The sequence below is a fragment of the Agelaius phoeniceus genome, chromosome 2 (assembly GCF_051311805.1).
Source record: "Agelaius phoeniceus isolate bAgePho1 chromosome 2, bAgePho1.hap1, whole genome shotgun sequence".
NCBI lineage: Eukaryota > Metazoa > Chordata > Aves > Passeriformes > Icteridae > Agelaius > Agelaius phoeniceus.
In genome coordinates, this window is record NC_135266.1 from 113119576 (window position 1) to 113138027 (window position 18452).

At 45.6% G+C, this 18452-nt stretch overlaps 1 protein-coding gene across 1 annotated transcript in view; it reads right to left on the reverse strand.

The window, feature by feature from the left end:
• PTGFRN (prostaglandin F2 receptor inhibitor) overlaps positions 1 to 15062 on the reverse strand; it is a 67463-nt gene extending 52401 nt beyond the window's left edge. Inside the window, exon 1 of the mRNA XM_054628210.2 lies at positions 14834 to 15062. Coding sequence (XP_054484185.2) covers positions 14834 to 14897 — 64 coding nt within the window. The 5' untranslated portion in view covers positions 14898 to 15062. The remainder of the gene's footprint in view (positions 1 to 14833) is intronic.
• Between the last annotated feature and the right edge of the window lie 3390 nt (positions 15063 to 18452).

Sequence of the window (18452 nt, forward strand, 5' to 3'; positions counted from 1 at the left end):
CCAGAGGGAAAACGCTTAATTGTTTCTTTTCTGCTCCAGTCTCAATGCAGAACTATTCTAGGTTACACTATTTAACAAGACAACCTATGCACAGAATAAGTAGCTGTTAATATTTGGGTGAAGCTTGGGATATGCTGAAATTATTCTGTAACTAACACTTATAATCAGCTCACATTGAAACAGACAGCAGATTGCATGCACCCCAGGCATCCTCATATTTGCTGCATTGGAAAGAAGAGTTATGTCCCACAGTACATTGTTCAGCAGAACAAAAGACTCTGCATCCCAATGGACAGCACACCAGCCATTTTGTGGGTCCTGCACTGGTGCACACGTGTAGCACATCAACAACAGACAACACCTCCAGTACACATTGCAAAAGCAAAGTGCAGTGCTGACCAAGCCACAGAAGTCTCCACCAACCCCTGCGTTCATGCAAACAAAATTTTAATGTAACTTGAAATTATGTCTAGTGCAAACACAGTAGCTGTCTAACACCATAAGAACAGAAGGGGAAAGTACACCACTGATTTAGAAAAGTCAAGGATGCTAAAATTCACCTGGAGAGCTGTAGATGGATTTGTCCACCAACACTGGCATTAGCAGTCCATGCTTCTAAAGCATGAGGGAAGAGCCTTGGTAGCAGCTTTTAAGTACCTTTGGGATTTCTAGTGAACAGGTGTGTCTCTGAATTGTCCCCTTCACTTGAGGGCAAAGAGCCCTCGGGTAACAAGGGATGCACTCACTGCACAGAGAGCCCATATTGCCCAGAGGTGCTTCTGACTGGGCCCAGAAAATCAAAGCATCAAACACTCCTGTCCAACGAGCAGAGCAAGCCCCGACCCCTGAGCACATCCTGGATGCCATGCCAAGCCACAGACCTGCTCACCAGCCTTAGCACTAGAGACCCCAGGAACTGACATATCCCTCCCAGTGCAAGCACAAAACACAGACCCATATGTAAGAAAACAGAAATGTGACATGCATTTCTACCACACCAACCTAAACTGGAGAGGTGTTCATTTGGCACCTAAGCCCTTAACTCAGACTGTAAAAAAAAAAATTTAACTGAAAGCTTGATCTCATAAGCATTAACAACAACAACAAAAAAAAAACCCAAACAAACAAACAAAAAACCCCAACTTAAAAAAAAAACCCAAAATGACAAACAAGCAAACAAAAAACCCAAATAAAAAGATAAAGTAAGAGACTGAATTCTGTGCAGCACTGAGAAGTTCTCCTTGCTCACATGCCTCATGATAACATCTGAAAAGATAGCATTGTTTAAAAAGTCAGTGCTATATCTAAGCCCCCTTGGGCAAAAGAAAAAGAGTTATGCCTTCGGTAATGTTCAGAAAGAAGCATGGTATACATGTACTCAGATTTCTCAATGGATGGTTTAAAAATAAAGTATCCTCCTCCCAGGTCTGCACCTAGCCATGTCCAATGTCAGCAATACATACCAATAAGCCTGACAAGCCTTTCATAAATAAATACAACAAAACTGTTTATTTCCCTTTTAATTTCTTCACTGTTTATAAATTCACACTTTAAACCTTCTAAGTACTACTTACACGCCCTGCTCAATTTTTATTTTACTACACCACATAACCAACTGGGTTGCTGTCTTGCTGGAATGACAGTCATAAGTCATGCTAACAGCACCACTGTCCTATAGAAAACTTGTTTATTATTAGAGAGCAATCAGTATTACTACTGTTACAAGAAAATAATAAAGTGGCTAAAAGGCACTCCTGTTGCTAGTGAAGATCTAAATGAAGGTACACACAGAATTTACAGGGCTCTAGTTAACTATACAATTCTGCTCTCACCTCCTGCCTCCCCACTTAATTTTTCAGAAAAAATAACAGGTTTTTAGATATTAATAATCTGAAGAGCATTTCCCAGGAGCTTAAACCTGTTCGAATCCACAACACCAAATTATGACATTTCAAAGTATTCAAGCAGAAGAGCACCTGCCTTAATGGAATGTAAGAGCAGCCTACAAATGCCTCCACTGTTTGTAGTTTTATAGCCTAAGCCTACCTGCAGTCAAAATGCAGGGCACAAAGCACACAGCTACATCATGTTTTGCCTTTCCCCAGACAAAACACAGATTATTTCAACATCTTTATTCCTTTCACAAAGAATAAGCAAGCCTTGGACAAGGGATTGCCAGCAAGTCTTAAAGTACAGAAGTCCAGTCTGTCCCTAGATGGAAAAGTAGCAATCTTTGCCTTTATTGTAAAAGGATATCCTCTTTAGCAGAGAGAATTGTGTTTAAAAAAAATCTGTTTAATATTTGAGTAATTATCTTCCCTGGGCAGTTTTAAGGTATTCATAGTTCTGCCTACCCCGCTCAAACTTCACTCTCATCTCTTAACAATTCAATGCAAGAAATTCACTACCTGTCCATCACCTACAATTGCTCAGTACAATCAGTGAGTTCTCCCAGAATTCTCTGAGATCCTATTGAAAAAATCTCTCTACTGATGAAAAGAACCATCTTCATTAATCCACCTGGCAGATGCATTCTTCCCTTCTAATCATTATGTGAGTTTACAAATCTAACAAAGCTGTACTCACATCACATTATTCAGATTACAAATTCTCTGGGAAAAGAAAGCTCGTGGGCATGGTGCTGTAAATCATCAAAACCACTTCTTACTCCTAGCTGATACCCACTTTAAGAAAAGGTATGTACACAGCTGACTGCTAGGGAAGAGTCACAGGCACAGTCAGTCAACTGGCTATCCCTGAAACAAGCATTTGTTAAGCAGCACTACTCAATAATCAGAATATTTTCTGCAGGAAGGACACACATTTATACAGGGCAGCTCAAACTTTGAGTGAAACCTACCCAGAGTATTGTAAGCCAAGGCTGTTAAGTTATCTGCAGAGAGCCTGAAACAACAGCAGAGGCAAAAGCTGCATCCTTGAATGTCAACACTAGAAGCCAATAACAAATTTAACATCGCTACTGTGGATTGTTTCCGGATTTATGTATTTTTATGGAAATGCACAAGAGTTGAATGTTCAATTGCCATTATCACAGTCGGGTTAAGTCCATGAGGCAGTACTGGGGTTACAAGAAACATCCTGCAGGAAAAGCTTAAAATGAGGCTCCCTAGTTTCTGTCAGTAAAAGAGAACAGACTTTAACAACCTAACTTCACAAGCTCCTGCTAAGCCTGGATGTCAGTCAGTTAAATGTTTGTTCCTATTTCATCCTTAAATGCCAGAAATGTTAAAGGAAAAGGAAAGAAAACATTCAGAGAACCACAGAGTATCCCAGGTTGGAAGGGACACATGAGGATCACCAAGTCCAACTCCTGGCCCTAGGCAGGACACCCCAAGGGTCACACCATGTGCCTGAGAGCAGTGTCCAAACACTTCTTGAACTCTGTGAGTCTTGGTGCTGTGACCACTGCCCTGGGGAGCTGTCCCAGTGCCCAACCACCCTCTGGGTGAAAAACATTTTCCTGATATCCCACCTAAACCTCCCCTGACTCATCTTCCTGCCATTCCCATGGGTCCTGTCACTGTCACCACAGAGCAGAGAGCCGTGCCTGCCTCTCCTCTTCCCCTCATCAGGATGTTGAAGACCACAATGAGGTCTCCCCTCAGTCTCCTCTTCTACAGACTGAACAAAACAAGTGACCTCAGCTGCCCTTGTACAGCTTCCCCACCAGTCCCTTCATCATCCTCATAGCCCTAATTCCAATTAGTTTCTATCTCAACATAAAACATTTCTGCAACAATCAGAGGTAGATGGTGCTAAGGAGGGGGTATACAGAAATGGACAGTGGAATTTCTGTATGACCCCCACCATAAATTCAAATAATGTTCTGCCAACTAATTCATTTTTAGAGCTCATTTGGTTTTAAACTCCAGCTTTGTTATTACTTGGGACTTGTGACAGGAGCTTCCATGCAATGCATAACTCAGCATTCATATGGCAAAAATCATCAAAATTACAAGTCACAGAATAACTGTGTAGAAGAGTAGCAGTATTTATGTAACCACAGTAATATAAGGCAATATTCTTTAGAGATCTTTCATTAGACCAGCTCACAGTAAGAAAAGATGGCATACATGTCCTTTTTCTGAAACAGATACAATAAGAAACTTCTGTAAAGTTTCAAAAGCACCAAGGTCCTAGAGAAAAAAAATCTCTCTACTGCTATACCTTGCCTATCATTCTGCCTCAATGAGCTCAAACACAGCTCAGCTCACGTCCCACAGCCTCTCACAGTTCTGCCCATCACAAGTGCACACTCCAGTGCTTCTACTCACAGTGACTTCCCTGCAGAACAAAACACCCAAGATGACCTGACAAAATCCTTGCTGGCATTCACACTTCTGATGCTGCAAAGAAGACTATTTAGGTAGAAGTGGATTCAAATGGAAGAAAAAAAGGCAAAAGGTGACTTCATGCACAGAAACAGATGTTCTGAAAGAGGGCAAGAAAGAGATTCCACTCTCCTAAGAATGCCAACAATATACCACCAGATGAGCAGAATTCTGTCCAAGTGCTATTCAGGTTTCCCAGCAGGTACTCACTGCTCTTCACCTACTTCAACACAAAGCACACATGCCATCTTTTCCAAGGAAAAGCAGACCCTCCTCAGCACAGGCAGGCTAGTTAGGAGACAGTCTGGGGCTCCTCTGGCAGAGGCTGCTGAAGCAGACCCACAGGTGCCCTAAAGCTCCCACCAGCCTTCCAAGCTATGCTTACTGCATGAATCAGGCTTATCCAAGGAATGCCACAGCAGAACAAGAACAAAGGCAAGCCATGCTTCCTCCCCTCTGCACACCTTTAAAGAGTGTCCAAACCCAGCCTGACTTACCCAGACGCATCCCTGCCTCTGAAGATCTGCCTGAAACGTGGTAAATGTATCAAGAGGAAATTTTATATCAAATTACAAGAAAAGGGTACATGAAATTGCCTGTGAGGAACTTAGAGATCCTGCAAAGACACAGAAACAATCATCAGACCATTTCCTGTCATCATCTGGTGCCATACATCCAGGACAATATAGAAGTCTTACAGGTAGGGCATTAATTACCACAAGTTAAAAATCTTCTTGGCTTCATGTATTGAAAACAATTGTCACTTCATGAGCTTTTCAAGTTTCTAATGCATACAAAACCAGCAAATGCTGGGGAGCTGCAGAAGGAAGTGGTGGTGTTAACTAGTGCCAAGAAGCATTCAAATAACTTCGAAGGTCGAAGCTCTTCACTCACCCATGCAAACAAAACAGTGAAAACCAGGGCAGACAGGGCTGTCCCTCCTTGTGCATGTGTCAGCCACAGCCAACACACATCTGGCTGTTTTGTATCAGAAACTGGGTTCTGAGCTCACTCAGGAGCCAACCTCAGCTGCAGAGTTTTAATTCCAAGAAACATCTGTGGACTCGTGAGAGTCACCTGACCAAAGCTCTGCCTTGGACTGCAGTCAAGATCCCACAGCAACAAGGCAACCCTGACACTGGAGGATTAGTGCTGAGCCCAGACTGCCACTCGTGTGAAAGCAGAACTCACGCTGGACTTGGGCCAAACCCACATATGCAAAGCGTGCTCTCACCCCAGTGCACCAATACCAGAAGGGCAACCAAAAGAAGAAAACACAGAAGGAAAGCCAGCACACTACTTTGATGACAAATGCATGTTCTGTCAAAGTCCAGGTAAGGGGACTCATTTCTTATTCTGGGCTGGGAATTGTTAAAGCAATGAAAAGACCCACCTTACAAGTTTGAGTACAGAAGTGCCCTGTGCACTGCCCTGCATCCACCTGTAGGTTACTACCCTTGCCCAGATACACAAAGAGGTTTAAGTGCCTCTACAGCATCAGCCAGGGTGAAAAATCTCTCCATATACATACAAACTAAACGCTGACAGCTCACATCAAGAGGGGGATCAGTGAAAAATACTTCAAACTGCCTTTAACAGCTCCTTCCAAGAAGCTTTGGCCTATCTCTGTTGATCCTTAGAGGTTCATAAGGCAAAGTCCAGAACAGGCACACGCCCTGCAGCCTCTGGTCCTAAGCAGGAACAAGGCTACCATGTGAAGTCTCATTTGTTCTTCAGCTATTTTGGAAGGACATCCCCACCCAGTAACTCTATTCACAGTACTGCAGCCTCCCCCTCAACCCGCCCTTTCAGACTTTAAAGGCAGACACCAGCAACAACTCAGAGGCCACAGCATACCCTGCAGCCACATGCATCACACTTCAGTCCTTGTTTTAAACTCTGCAGGAGTCTACAATTAGATATTCCATTTACCTGCCAGTGGTGAGCAGAAAACTTTGCTTAGGAAACCAGGGTATTTCAAGATTCAACTGCAGAGCTTTGAAAAACCAGCAGTTTTTTACCAATGCTGTTTTGTGGTGATAACTGCCCCAGCACCACCATCTCATGCAGACATACCTTTAACTAATTCTTCCATTTTAAACAAGCTATTCCCTCATTTCCCTTTCTCTGTGGAAAGCATGCCCTGCTCCGGTTATCTCTCCTCCTTTCCTTCTCCCACTTCTAATTTCAAGCAACAGCCATACTTCTGTGCCCAGTGACCCTGGGGGTATACATGCTATTTTCTCAACTTTTTGTTTTAATAGATAAACCTACAGACCTAGGGATGTCAGCAGCTTTGCAACTATTGACAGGTGCCTATCAATAGAGTTTCCAGCAGACAGGGCTCAGTCAATAGCTTTAGTGACCATTCAACCCCGCTTGTGATAAGACAGGGAAGACCCAGCCTTGTTTTACTTCCCACTTCCAAACACCAAGTGATTTTGTCTCTAATAAGCTGTCATGTTCTTTATTTTCTCACTGATGAGGCCACCTCCAAGCACTTAAGCTCTGCTTGCCAAAAGGTACAGCATGCCTTGTCTAGAACCAAGCCCCGAGATCAAACAGGAACAAGGCTGATGTGATACATTTCTTACTCCACATTAACTTAAAGCTCTGTATAAACTGGATGGGAACAAGAACACTGCACACACACACCATAAAGGCTCTTTACACAGACAAACACCATCCACAGACATCACCTCCCCAACACACAGCATATTGCTGGGCTTCTAAAGAACATAACATGTCTTTTGGGGGAAGGTGGATGTTATCTGGGTAAGTATTATGGGTGGTGCTGTGAAAGCACAAAAAAAGTCTGTGGCAAAGGCAAAAGGCAAAGGAAGATACATCACCCCTCCTACCCTCTAGGAAGAGGATTAGAGCGCAGACAGAAAGACTAACGCCTCGCTGCTTATTCTAACAGTTTCCATTAACAAATAATTGCCTATTTTCACCTCAGTATTACTAGCTGCATTCAAGCACAAATACATGTACTGATTAGACATGCATTTCTGAGGGGGAAAATGGGCATTGAGACTTACATTACCATTCACAAACCAAGCAAATTCTGAATTTTTGCTCCAAATAAATACATTTGGTACCCTGAAAACCTAGGAAGCATCCTCCATCAGTTCAGCATCTGTTTCATATTTAGAAGCTATTCTTTGCAAATGCAGGGGTCACACTGCTTTTAAAGCAGCCTCTGCCAATTCCCTTTCGCGGGGCAGATTTAATAGCGAATTCCACTGCTACAGGATTCAGTGTGTAATAATGAAGGGTAGCGTGTCAATAGATGAAACTGCACACATCAATAAGGAGCTGGCAGAGGTCCCCGCGGATGCCTCTCTTGCAACAATCGTTCCAATGCGTGTAGGAGAACAATGCGTTACAGCCCGCTCAAAGATTCCCCACAGCCACACTGCATCAAAGGCCGGCTCAAACACCGCGCTAAAGCTCTGCTCTCGGAGCCAGCCGTGCAACATGCACGGAAACAAAGTCCTTTACACTGGCAATTGTTCTTGTTAACACTGGCAAACCTGAGCAGAGCCAGCTTTCTGTCGGAACTGGACTCTTGCTAACCAACGCGACCCCCGGCAATGGTTCTGCCAAACTCTTTTCAGAGGCTACCGATATGGCAAGGAGAGAGTGACTCAGAGAGCATGAGAACACACAAACTGCAGTCACAAAGCAAGCACCGAGCAGCACAGCTAAACCACGTCTTTAAGAAAGGCAGAAAGGCAAGTCCAGACTAATCAAGCCTGTTAAACAGAAAGAGTGGAATAAGAGCAGCTACAGCAGCAGGAGTTGTTTTACAGCCAGTGTGAAGTAAAGAATGGTGATGGATATCTGGGAAAAAAGCCTGAGAGGAAAACTGAAGCCAGAGAACAAAAGTTAAAAGCAACACAAAGTTTACATTGATTTTTTTTTCCAAGCGACACATAGGAAAGATGATATATATACTTTGTGTGCTACAAGCAGCAGACTCTCACAGCAGCTCTGATCAGCGATCCACACAGAGCAGTACATCAATCCAGCACTGGCCAATTTGGCAAAAGCAGAGAAAAAAAGAACAGAAGTGGGGGGCAGGGGAGTGGGGGGAAAGGCCTTCACACACATTTACAGAAGTCTGAAACTGGAATAAAAAGGAGGGCTCCATTTCTCCACCCCCAACTGCAGTTGTAATCCTTTGACACCTTACAAGCAATGACAGAATGCTTTCTCTAGGGACCTGAGACTAATTCCCTATTAAGCTTTTACAAACTGATGCTTTTCCAAGTCTATAATGTGGCCAAATTTGGACATTTTCCTAAGAACAGCAAAAGCCACATTCTTGATGCAGAGTCAACACTCCAGCCAAATTTCCAGTTCTTGTTCTAAACCACAGCAGGGTTGTGCTAGAACTTCCAAACTTGGCAGCTGAGATTATTATTGGTTCAAGAGTGACAAGGAAGAAATAGCTAGAACCTGCAAGAATCAAAAAAGGAAAAAAAGAATTCACCCTGCTGCCTTCCCAAGTGTAACTACTGGAAATACTGGAGCATTTTAAGAGAAATGAGAAAGCAAGGGGAGCAGTGTTTCCTGGGGGAGGGGGGGAAGTCAACCTGTGGTAGACATCCAGGAAATTTCAGCATGAATGCCTGAAGTCCTGCAGAATAATAAACAATTTAAGAGATGGCACTCATAAAAAACAGTAACAAGCAGATATACTACAGGCATTGCTGCCAGCCCTGCTTATTGGCAGCTGTGACAGATTGCCTGGGAGCTCCAGTCTTTAATTAGTTCTCATTCCTGAAGTTCACAAGTCAATTAATTCTAAAAACCACCCTCAGATTCTTTTTTAAAGGAAATCCTGTCCAAGATTCTCTGCCTTTCTTACCTCTTCTTCCCATAGCTCAGCTAACAGATCCTTTAGAGCATCCATGCAAATTCCATCTGGCCGTGGAGATTATCACTAGTCAAATACTTCAGCTTGCTTCAGCAATTCTTCATATTTCTGCAGCAGGATTTTGCCTCTGCTGCACACAACAGATACTGCTCCCCAGGCTGCTTCTTCAGCCCCTCTTTCCCCACAACTTGCCTCCTCCAGGGTAATGAACAGGAGCACCAAGTCCAACACTCCAGCGCCAGTTTCAAGCAGTCCCCGTGGCAGACACATGGACTCAAATCTACAAGCATTACCACATTGCTTTATAACTTTTTCAAGACTCAACAAAGGCATTTAGCAGTTCTACCTTCTACCTAGCTCACTTTAAATTTGGTCAGAATGCCACAGTTGATTACAGTTTCCACTGGAAACCCAGCTTTGAAACTACTTCCAACTCTGGAAAGAATGGGGAAAAACATCAAAACCAAAAAAACCCATCCTTTTTTTCTGTCTCAGACTTCATTAAGAAGAAATCAGTTATGCTTTACATTTATGAAATCTTACGTGTATATGAATAAACCAGCTTCTGATATGAAACTCAAAAGACCTAAGAAACTTTAAGTTCCTTAATTTCTCTCTTGCTTCTTATCCTATTTTATATATGCTGATCATCTGGAAAGACATTATTGAAGACTTTTGGCACCTTAGCAGCTACCTGTCAATTTATCCAAAAGCAGTTTGGTCTGAAACTGATTTTACACCTTTGCCCCTTGCAAGACACAAGGTGTATTAAAAGTTTCTCATTATTTTTAAAGTCTCTTCTCAATAGATATTTGAATCTTGAAAGGCAACTGAAATTTGAGGCTTTCTATAGAATCAACTGACAAAAAAAAAGGGGAAAATTGAGAACCATTGAGAAACTGGTATCTCCCAGTAAGCTCATTTCGTCTTTAGAACAGGAAATTCTAACAACTTCAAACCTGCTTATGACAGTCTCTCCCTGCCTTGTTCAATACAGTTTTGAGGTACCTTGTGCAGGTTAGGAACTGGGGTCAAGCTGGAAACTGCTTATTATTCTTGGACAGAAATGGAAACATGCCTAGACAATTTCACCTCACAGGTCTCTATAAAACTTTAAAGTCTATAAGACTTTATCACTTACTATCACAGATCTGAGAAAGCAGAACAAATATCAGAGGCCTGGTAACATCTCCAATAAAAGTCAAAAGCAAAGTATTAAACAGATATTTTTATTTGCATTCCAATATACAGACTGACTCTATACTCCATCTAATACCTTTCTTTTGAAAGTACTAGAGACTTTTATAGACACTGACATAACCACTACTTTGACCTAGCTCCTTGTCTTCCTTAAGTTCTTTCCAACTTAACTTTCAATCGACTTCTATACATAATCTGAAAGAATTCACATTGTCAGACAATGTGTCCCCTTTCCCTTCCTTCTAAAACACAGAACTTCACACACCATAAAATATATCACTGAAAGGCATCTAAAACCAGACAACTGAAATGCTCACTTTCTAAAAATACCTTATTCAGATATGTAGCCATTTCCCTTCTAAAAAAAAAAACCATACATTTCTGTTTTGCAGGTTAGTGTTTGACAAGGATTATGGAGATGGGAACAAAAAACCCCCAACCCACAACAACAAGAAACAACCACATAGAAACAAATCAACCCATGAATACATTAGATGTGAAAGCTGAAATCTCAAATGTTCCTGAATGTTTGTTTATATAACTAGAGGGATGGATATATATTCTTTCTTAAGCACATTCCCTTCTAATCAAGCATGTGGCTGCATTTTTAAATGACCCCTACTGCTTACTTCAAATCTTGTTCAGGCAGGTTTATACCTCAGTTCGGGGATTAGAGCCAAACACAACAGAGGCTACCTAAAGAGAGCAAGCTGTTGCTACACTGAAATGTAGCCATCGAGAAACCTGGGGAACAAGGTCAAAGAATTTCAGAAAAAGCACCTAGACTCCCTAAAAAGCAGCCCCAGACAGGCACCTACAAAGATGCAAGAGAGCCAGAGAAGGTGACTAAGCTATCATCTGCCACCCCTAAAGAACACAGGATGTAAAGGAACAAACACTCACTACAGTGCTCACCCCTCGATTCCCACATGTTCCCGCAGCCTACACAGCAAGAAAATACATCAGCATGACAAAGCCACAGGGAAAGAGCTTCCTCCTCAGCAACACCACCTGCCCTTCAGTGCCTCACCAACCCAGTTCCAGTTCACTACATGCTTCTAGTGCATTAGCAGTCTGTAATTCCTTTTTGGAAGCCTTTTTAGCCACCTCCTAAGTCACAGGAGATAGGCAGGTCTAGCTGTAAGCCTTCTCTGAGTACCAGTAAGGATCTGAGCCTGCCTCCTTCCAAGAACAGGCAGGCAAAAGCCTCCAGGGCCAGCCCTGGGCTCACCTGCAGGTGAGCAGGCACCAGAAAGGGAAGAGGGAGCAGATTCCACTTTAACATACCTTGAACACTCCATAGGCAATCATCCTTTCATTGCCTCCCTGCCCTAAACCTTGAGGCTCTCCCTTTCTCTAATGCTCCCCCTTCAGCTGCAAATGCAAGAAAAGATTAAAGCATGCTTTTCCTTGAAGTGCATGATCACAATAACTTACACTAATTACCAAAAGCCTTCTATTGCAGAGCTTGAATTAAACCTTGATTCAAATGACTAATTGTTGTAGCTTCTGAGGAAAAGAAACAAAAAATAATTTCAGACACGAGATGCAGGAAACAACTCCATCCATCTAAACACACAGCTCCTGGGGTTCTGGCACGCTGGAACTGACTTTCATCATAGCAGACAGCGAGTGCCACACAGGTCTGAAAGGTGAGTAAGAAAAAGGCCATCTCTGGAAAACCCATTATCAGTGGTTTTCCCCCAGGATCTACTGAGTACATGCCCTCCTCATGCCCCATAGCATTTAAAGAAAAACCTTTTTTTTTTTTTTCAGATCCACTGAAATTATTACCTTGGACCTCAAACAAGAACCTGGAAAAAAATCCAGGAGGTTGAATGCTTATTGTTTACTTTACTGTCTGAGGCCTGGTAACAATCAGATGCTTGTTTGGTTTTTGGCCGTCTTGTCCTAGGAGAGATGTTTTGGTTTCCAGAGCATTTCACAGGTTGATTAGGTAGATTGGCTGCAGAGTGAAATCACACATGAAACAGACAGAGCACAACGCTCTTATAGTGCCCTCCTTTCTCAGGATCTAACCACACCAGAGGAAGGAAGAAAAGAGAGACTAGATGAAGCCTTAGTATCAGGATCCCACAATCTCCTTACCAAACAGATTATAACTGTACTGGATCAAAAAGAAGGAATGATTAAAACATTCTCATTTGTCACAGCCAAATACTTCAGCCATTTGCATCCTTTTGCTGGATTATTTTGTAAATATCTGAAGAAAACAGTCAAGTCTAAGTACTCACAAGGGATAAACTTGTGTATGCTTCAGCTCCTTCCCTCCACCTCCCTTACACAAGAATTCTTCAACACTTGCAGCAAAAGCTCCAAGCCATCGCTCCATTAAAGAGCTGCTAGAAATGGTTCACAGAAGTGTACTTCTCCCATCCAGAGTGAGAAAATGACTACTTTCCAAACCTCTTAACCTTTGGAATATTTCATAGAAGTGACCAAGTAATGGTATCAAAAGATAGGCACTCTACAACGCACACTACAAATAAGACTACAGTTCAGAGATTTTTCTGCACACAAAAACACTTTCAGTCTTAAAAGCACCATTCTAATTACCAAAAAGAAATCCCCAAGAGACAACTCAGAACATCTAGACAAACCAGATCATGAACAATGGCCACATATCTCTGCATGCACACTTTAAGTTCTTCAAATTATTTCATCTTGATTTAAGAAGAAAACAACTTTCCTGTTGTGCGTCATCCTTAATAGTTTTTACTTTTTGCCGCGTGACCTTGAGCATCTGAGAGTCTTGATTTTCCGCTTGTCCTATTAAACCATCCTCTTGAAAAATCTTATTCCCTTTCTGTTTCTAAACAAAAATACTGAAGGTGAGCTCTCCAGCTCATGACTGTTTCCCCAGCTGGCAGCATGCCTATATTGTAAAGATAAATGAGATGACTAACGTCAGCTGCAAGTAAGAGAAAGCACAGTGGACACTTTTGTCTGGTAGGATCTTGGAGACAGAACACCCTCTGCCCCAACAGCCTGCAAGCAGCCACAGGAAAAAGACCAGGACAAGACCAGGTTTAGGAAACTGATTTTTCAACTGCAACTCTCAGCTCTGCAGACCTGGCTATGAAAGATTCAACATCTAAACAATGAGGAAAGTGCTCTGGCAGATTTAGGGGGAAAAAAAAGTCACAGCAAAGTCAAAAGTACAAACACAAACTAAGTCAGTGAATAGAGTTTTGTTTAAAGAAGAGTGTTGGCATTGTGGGGCTGGGGCACTGTTTAGTTACTCCTTTCCACCTGAAATCTGGAAAAGGTTCCCACTTACTACCTACAATTAATCAAGTGTTCTGAATCATGAACTACATAGAGTAACCTGTGGGACATGCTTGCTCACCTGTACCTGATGTCCTTCTGGCTGCCCAGAGCCGACAAAAAGCCACTAAAATACTACAAGATAGAGCTATCTAACCCGAATGGTCTTCTGGTTCTCTACTTTTACATTCACTGCTACATCTGTAACAGGGTTAGCAACAACGCTACAAGTACAACGTTGGGGGGAAAACAAGGGAAAAAAAGGAAAAATAAAAGAAAAAAAAATCCCACGACAACCTACCACCCACCCTTTTGTGTAGAGCTTGCTTGTCTTTATTCCTGCACGCTGCCTGGCTGGCACTGACACCAGGAAGGAACAATGCCACATGTCACGCTAACGACAGCTACACAATTACCTGAACGCAGCGTAAACCATCACCTACACAATTACACGCTATCTCCTAGCGGGAGAACTTCCCGGCAGAGGCAGCAAACCCCGGGAGCCCGGCAGGAGGGCTCCGGGAAGCGCTGCTTCCCCCGCACCCCGTGCGCCCGGAGAACCCGAGCAGGATGCGGGCCCCGGGGGACAGGCACAAGGAGGGTCCCACCTCAGCCAGCGGCTTCACCTCCGCCAGGTGAGCTCTCGGAGCGAAAGAGCGCTCCCACCTCACCGCCAACACAGCCCCCGCTCCGGCTCCTTTACCAGCAACTACGGCTCCACCGCCACGTTCCGCGGCCGGGGCGCCGCGGGACCCCGGAGCCTGCGGGAGCCCCCGGGCACCACCCCGCAACCCACCCCCGCTCCGGGGAGGCCCCCTAAAGTTTCGGGGAAATGCCCGGCAGCGATCCCCCGGAGGGAGCAGCGGGGACCGGGGGATCCGGGCCGGCCGATTCCGCCCGCTCCGGGGGCCGGCACAGCCCGGCGGGCAGGCGGTACAGCCCGGCCCCGCCGAGGGCAGCGCCCGGCCGGGCTCCGCCGCGCCCCGGGCGGGCACGGCCCCGCGGGCCGCTCCCTCCCTCCCGGCCCCGCCGCGCTACCTGCGGGCAAGGTGGCTGAGCACCCCCGGCCGCCCTCCCCGCCGCCCCCGGCCGCGCACCCCCGGCTCACCGAGCAGCAGCAGGACGAGGAGGAGGAGAGGCAGGCAGGACGCCCTCTTCCCGCGGTGCCCCATGCTGGCAGGGCTGCGCGGCGCCTCTCCCTAGGCGAACGGGACCGCGGGCTCGCAGGCTGGGCTGGCCCGGGGGCACCGGCGGCGGCAGCGCTCCTCGGCCGGCCGCTCGCTGCCCTGCGAGCGCACGGAGCCGCCCGCCCGCCCCGACCGGCCGCGCCGCGCGGCGCAGCCAACCACAGAGACAAACTTTCCCAGCGCCCGCCCCCGCCCGCAGGTAGCGGGGGCGGCGCGGGGTCCGGCCCGGCCCGGCCCCTTCCCCTCAGGCGGGAGAGGGAGGGCGGAGAGCGGGGCCGCGGGGGAGCGCCTCGCCGAGAAGGGCCCAGTGGAGAACGGCGCTGCCCTCACCGCCTCCCTCCCTTCTTCCCTCCCGGGGCCGCCGCCGCCGCGCACACGTGGCTTGGGGAAGCCCCGGTGCGGGGAGGGCGGGCTGGCCCGGCCGGGAGCGTCCCCTGGAGCCCCGGGAGCGGCCCTTGGGCAGCGTGGGGCCGGGACGCTGTTTGGCCTCTCGTTCCTGCCCCGGCTGCGGAGCCCGTCCGGCCCCGCCTCACGGGGTGGGGTCCCCCCGTGTCCGGGGCTCGGCTGTGCCGCCGGTGCTCACATCCCGCGCACGGAGCCACCGCACACGTGTGGAGTCACTGCTGGCCCTGTGCCCATCCTGGGCTGCTCCAGGCACGGCGGGCACTCGTGCCCCATTCCATGCCTGTGTGACCTCAAAAACCAGTGCCGGCTGTGCCCATCGTCTGCCCTACCCTTCCACGGGCAGCATTGGCCTGCCTGTGCTCCAGCGATTCTGTCCTGCTCTCCTGAGGCCTGAGTTAGGAGCAGGAGAGCACAGACCCTCCCAAGTGTGTCTGTACCCCAAGCACTTCGTGGACAAGGCCACGGCTCCCTCGCCCACTGGTGCCAGGCAGCCCCACAAGCGGCATCGCCCTTTTTTGAGACTCGGTTTCTTTCCCCCTGCCTGAGATCCCAGTTTACTTAATAAGGGGCTGCTGCAGCATGGCATTCATGCCACCAACTCCACCACCTTCCTTCCCAGCCTGCTCAGAGATTTTTGTTTGCTCGGGGATTTAATTTCCTGTTTGTTTGTAAAAACAAAGAGCGGAGGCACTGGGCGGCTCTCTAGTAACTCGGACAGTTGTCTGCTCTTTCAGACCCCTTGCCACATTCTCTGGGAAATCTGTGCTCTCCTTGGGCACACCTTGCTGTCTGTTGTCCAGGCTCTGTGGTAGAGAAGGATCTGTGTTATACATTTTCCTGTGGGGAATCTCTGGAGCCTATGCATGGCGTGGGGCAGCTGCTCCTGCTCAAAATGGCTGGTTTAGGTTTTATTCTAGCGTCTCCAGTGCACCTTGCTCTTGAGCATGACTTGGCTTGGGCGAGGTTCAGGAAGTGTGCGCTGTGTTCTTGACTGAGCATGATTATCAGACTGGATTTTAGGCTGGACTTTGTTATTCTGTTATGCTTTACAGGAAGGAGGGTGTTGCCTGATAGGAATGAAATGAGACCCTCCTAAAACTGATGAGAAGAACTTTCACCCTCCAACCACAGTTACCTGAGCTCCTGCAAGGAGTAGATCGACCTCTTTGCAGAGCTGCAGCCACGAGCTCTCTGGAGGACACTTGGTCCTGTGCAGAACTGAAGTTCTCACAGCTCCCAGACAGCAAATGAGGCTGAATCCACAAACATGACTGAGGAAAAGTTGTATGAAAAAAACAAGGCTGTCTTCAAATATATTCAAAATGCCCTCATATCCCTGCTTGTTCTTGCTGCCTGTTCCCAGTCATTCTGCTCTCCTCCTTTAGCCAGCATTTAAACACATTTTTTCTTCACTGGAATATGTCACTTCCATAAACCAAGACGTGTCCCTTACATCAAATTCAGAAAGCAAGTTAGATGTCTCACTCTTACCAGTCAGCTTCCACCGCACTGGGTAAACTCCTGATCCTTCATCAAGCTTTAGTCCTGAAACCCTGCTGTCCTGAGCCCTGGGTTGTGTTCTCAACAAGCACCTCTCACTCTTTTACTTCAGTAAGAACCATTTTCCCCCTACATATAGTCAGACTTCCAGACAGAAGGGCCACTATAACCCATTAATCTGACCCATATACAAAAACCATAGATTTTTTCTTCAGCAGCTGGATCAAAGTGAGTTAGAAAGACAACACGTCTTAAAGTCTCCAAGTAATGGAGTCTTCTTCAGTGGCAACTGCCTTCTTCCACCTACTAATTTATTCCAATGTTTAATTATCCTTGCTGCTAGGAAATTGCTTCTTTCAAGGTTGAATTTGTCTAACTTCAACTTTGAGACATCAGAACTTGTTATGCCTTTGCCTACAAAACTGCATACCCATCCCATTTTCATGGATAAGTAACCATACATGGTGCTTCTAATAACTTCTTGTTTAACTGAATAGATTGTTTCCTTTGAAGCCTCACATTGTAGGATTTAGTTTTGGTCACTGCAGATTTTTTGGACTCCAGTGTTTCTAAGTGTTTTTTTGACTTGCAGGCACCCAGCGTGGGTACAATGTCATTGCGGTCTATACACACATGCTGTGCTCAGAGTAAAAGTAATTTCTCAGTCATTGTTTTCCCCCTTCTCTCATAACTAAAAATGGAAGTAGACCATTTCCTGTGCTGTACAAAAAGCTTGTGGAGTTCATTACCCATGTTGAGTCCCCAAATCTCTTTCTGCATCTGTGTTTTTCCTGAAAGCATCTTTATCCTGCCATTCATCACTATGCTCTTCCCTCCTCAGCACATGGCCTTGCAGCAGGGTGTGTTAAAATACATTCTGTAACATTGTGACAATTTAAGCAGGTGTCTGAGATTGTCTTTCAATTTGAGAGCCGTTTCTCCAAGGCTGGTAAATCGCCAGCACAGATGCCAGAAAGAGCAGGTCTGAAGTTGACCGCTGTGTTAGTCTACCTTCTCCTTCAAAGCCTGTTTTCTTCTCCTTTTTGTGTGTCCTACTTTCAATGGATTGTTACATGTATGTGATTATGTCATTTTTCCCCCTTGCCAATTCCATTTTGTATCGTTCAGCTATGAGAGCCAGTCTGAGCCAGAAGCTTTCTCCAAGTTGAAACAAATATCTTCCTCTGTTTTTGTGCATTTTCAATGTTTATTCATGAGCTGCAGAGTAAATACATGGTCAGTTGTTTGTTTCTCAGGAAGGCATCCCATTTGACTTTCAGTGTTTAGCATGCTGTTGATTTGAGTAGATAGCACGTACTTATTTATTGATGATGCTGTAAAAATGCTTGCTTACGTTTCTTCATACCTACATTTCTGCATAATGTATAGGCTGAAAGTGTCTCTCATTTGGGGGTAACTAGGTTAGCCAGCAGAATTTCGGGGAAGGATCAAGATTGGAGTGTTATATTAAACACACTATTATGCATGCACATGTTCATGAAACATGAACACACCCTGATCCTAAAGAAGCCCACACGCAACCACTCCCTGCTTGCACCACTCCCCCAACATACACTTGCTAGCCTTTGCAGTTTCTCTCTTGGCAAACATGGATAAACAACTCTTGTTCTCCCC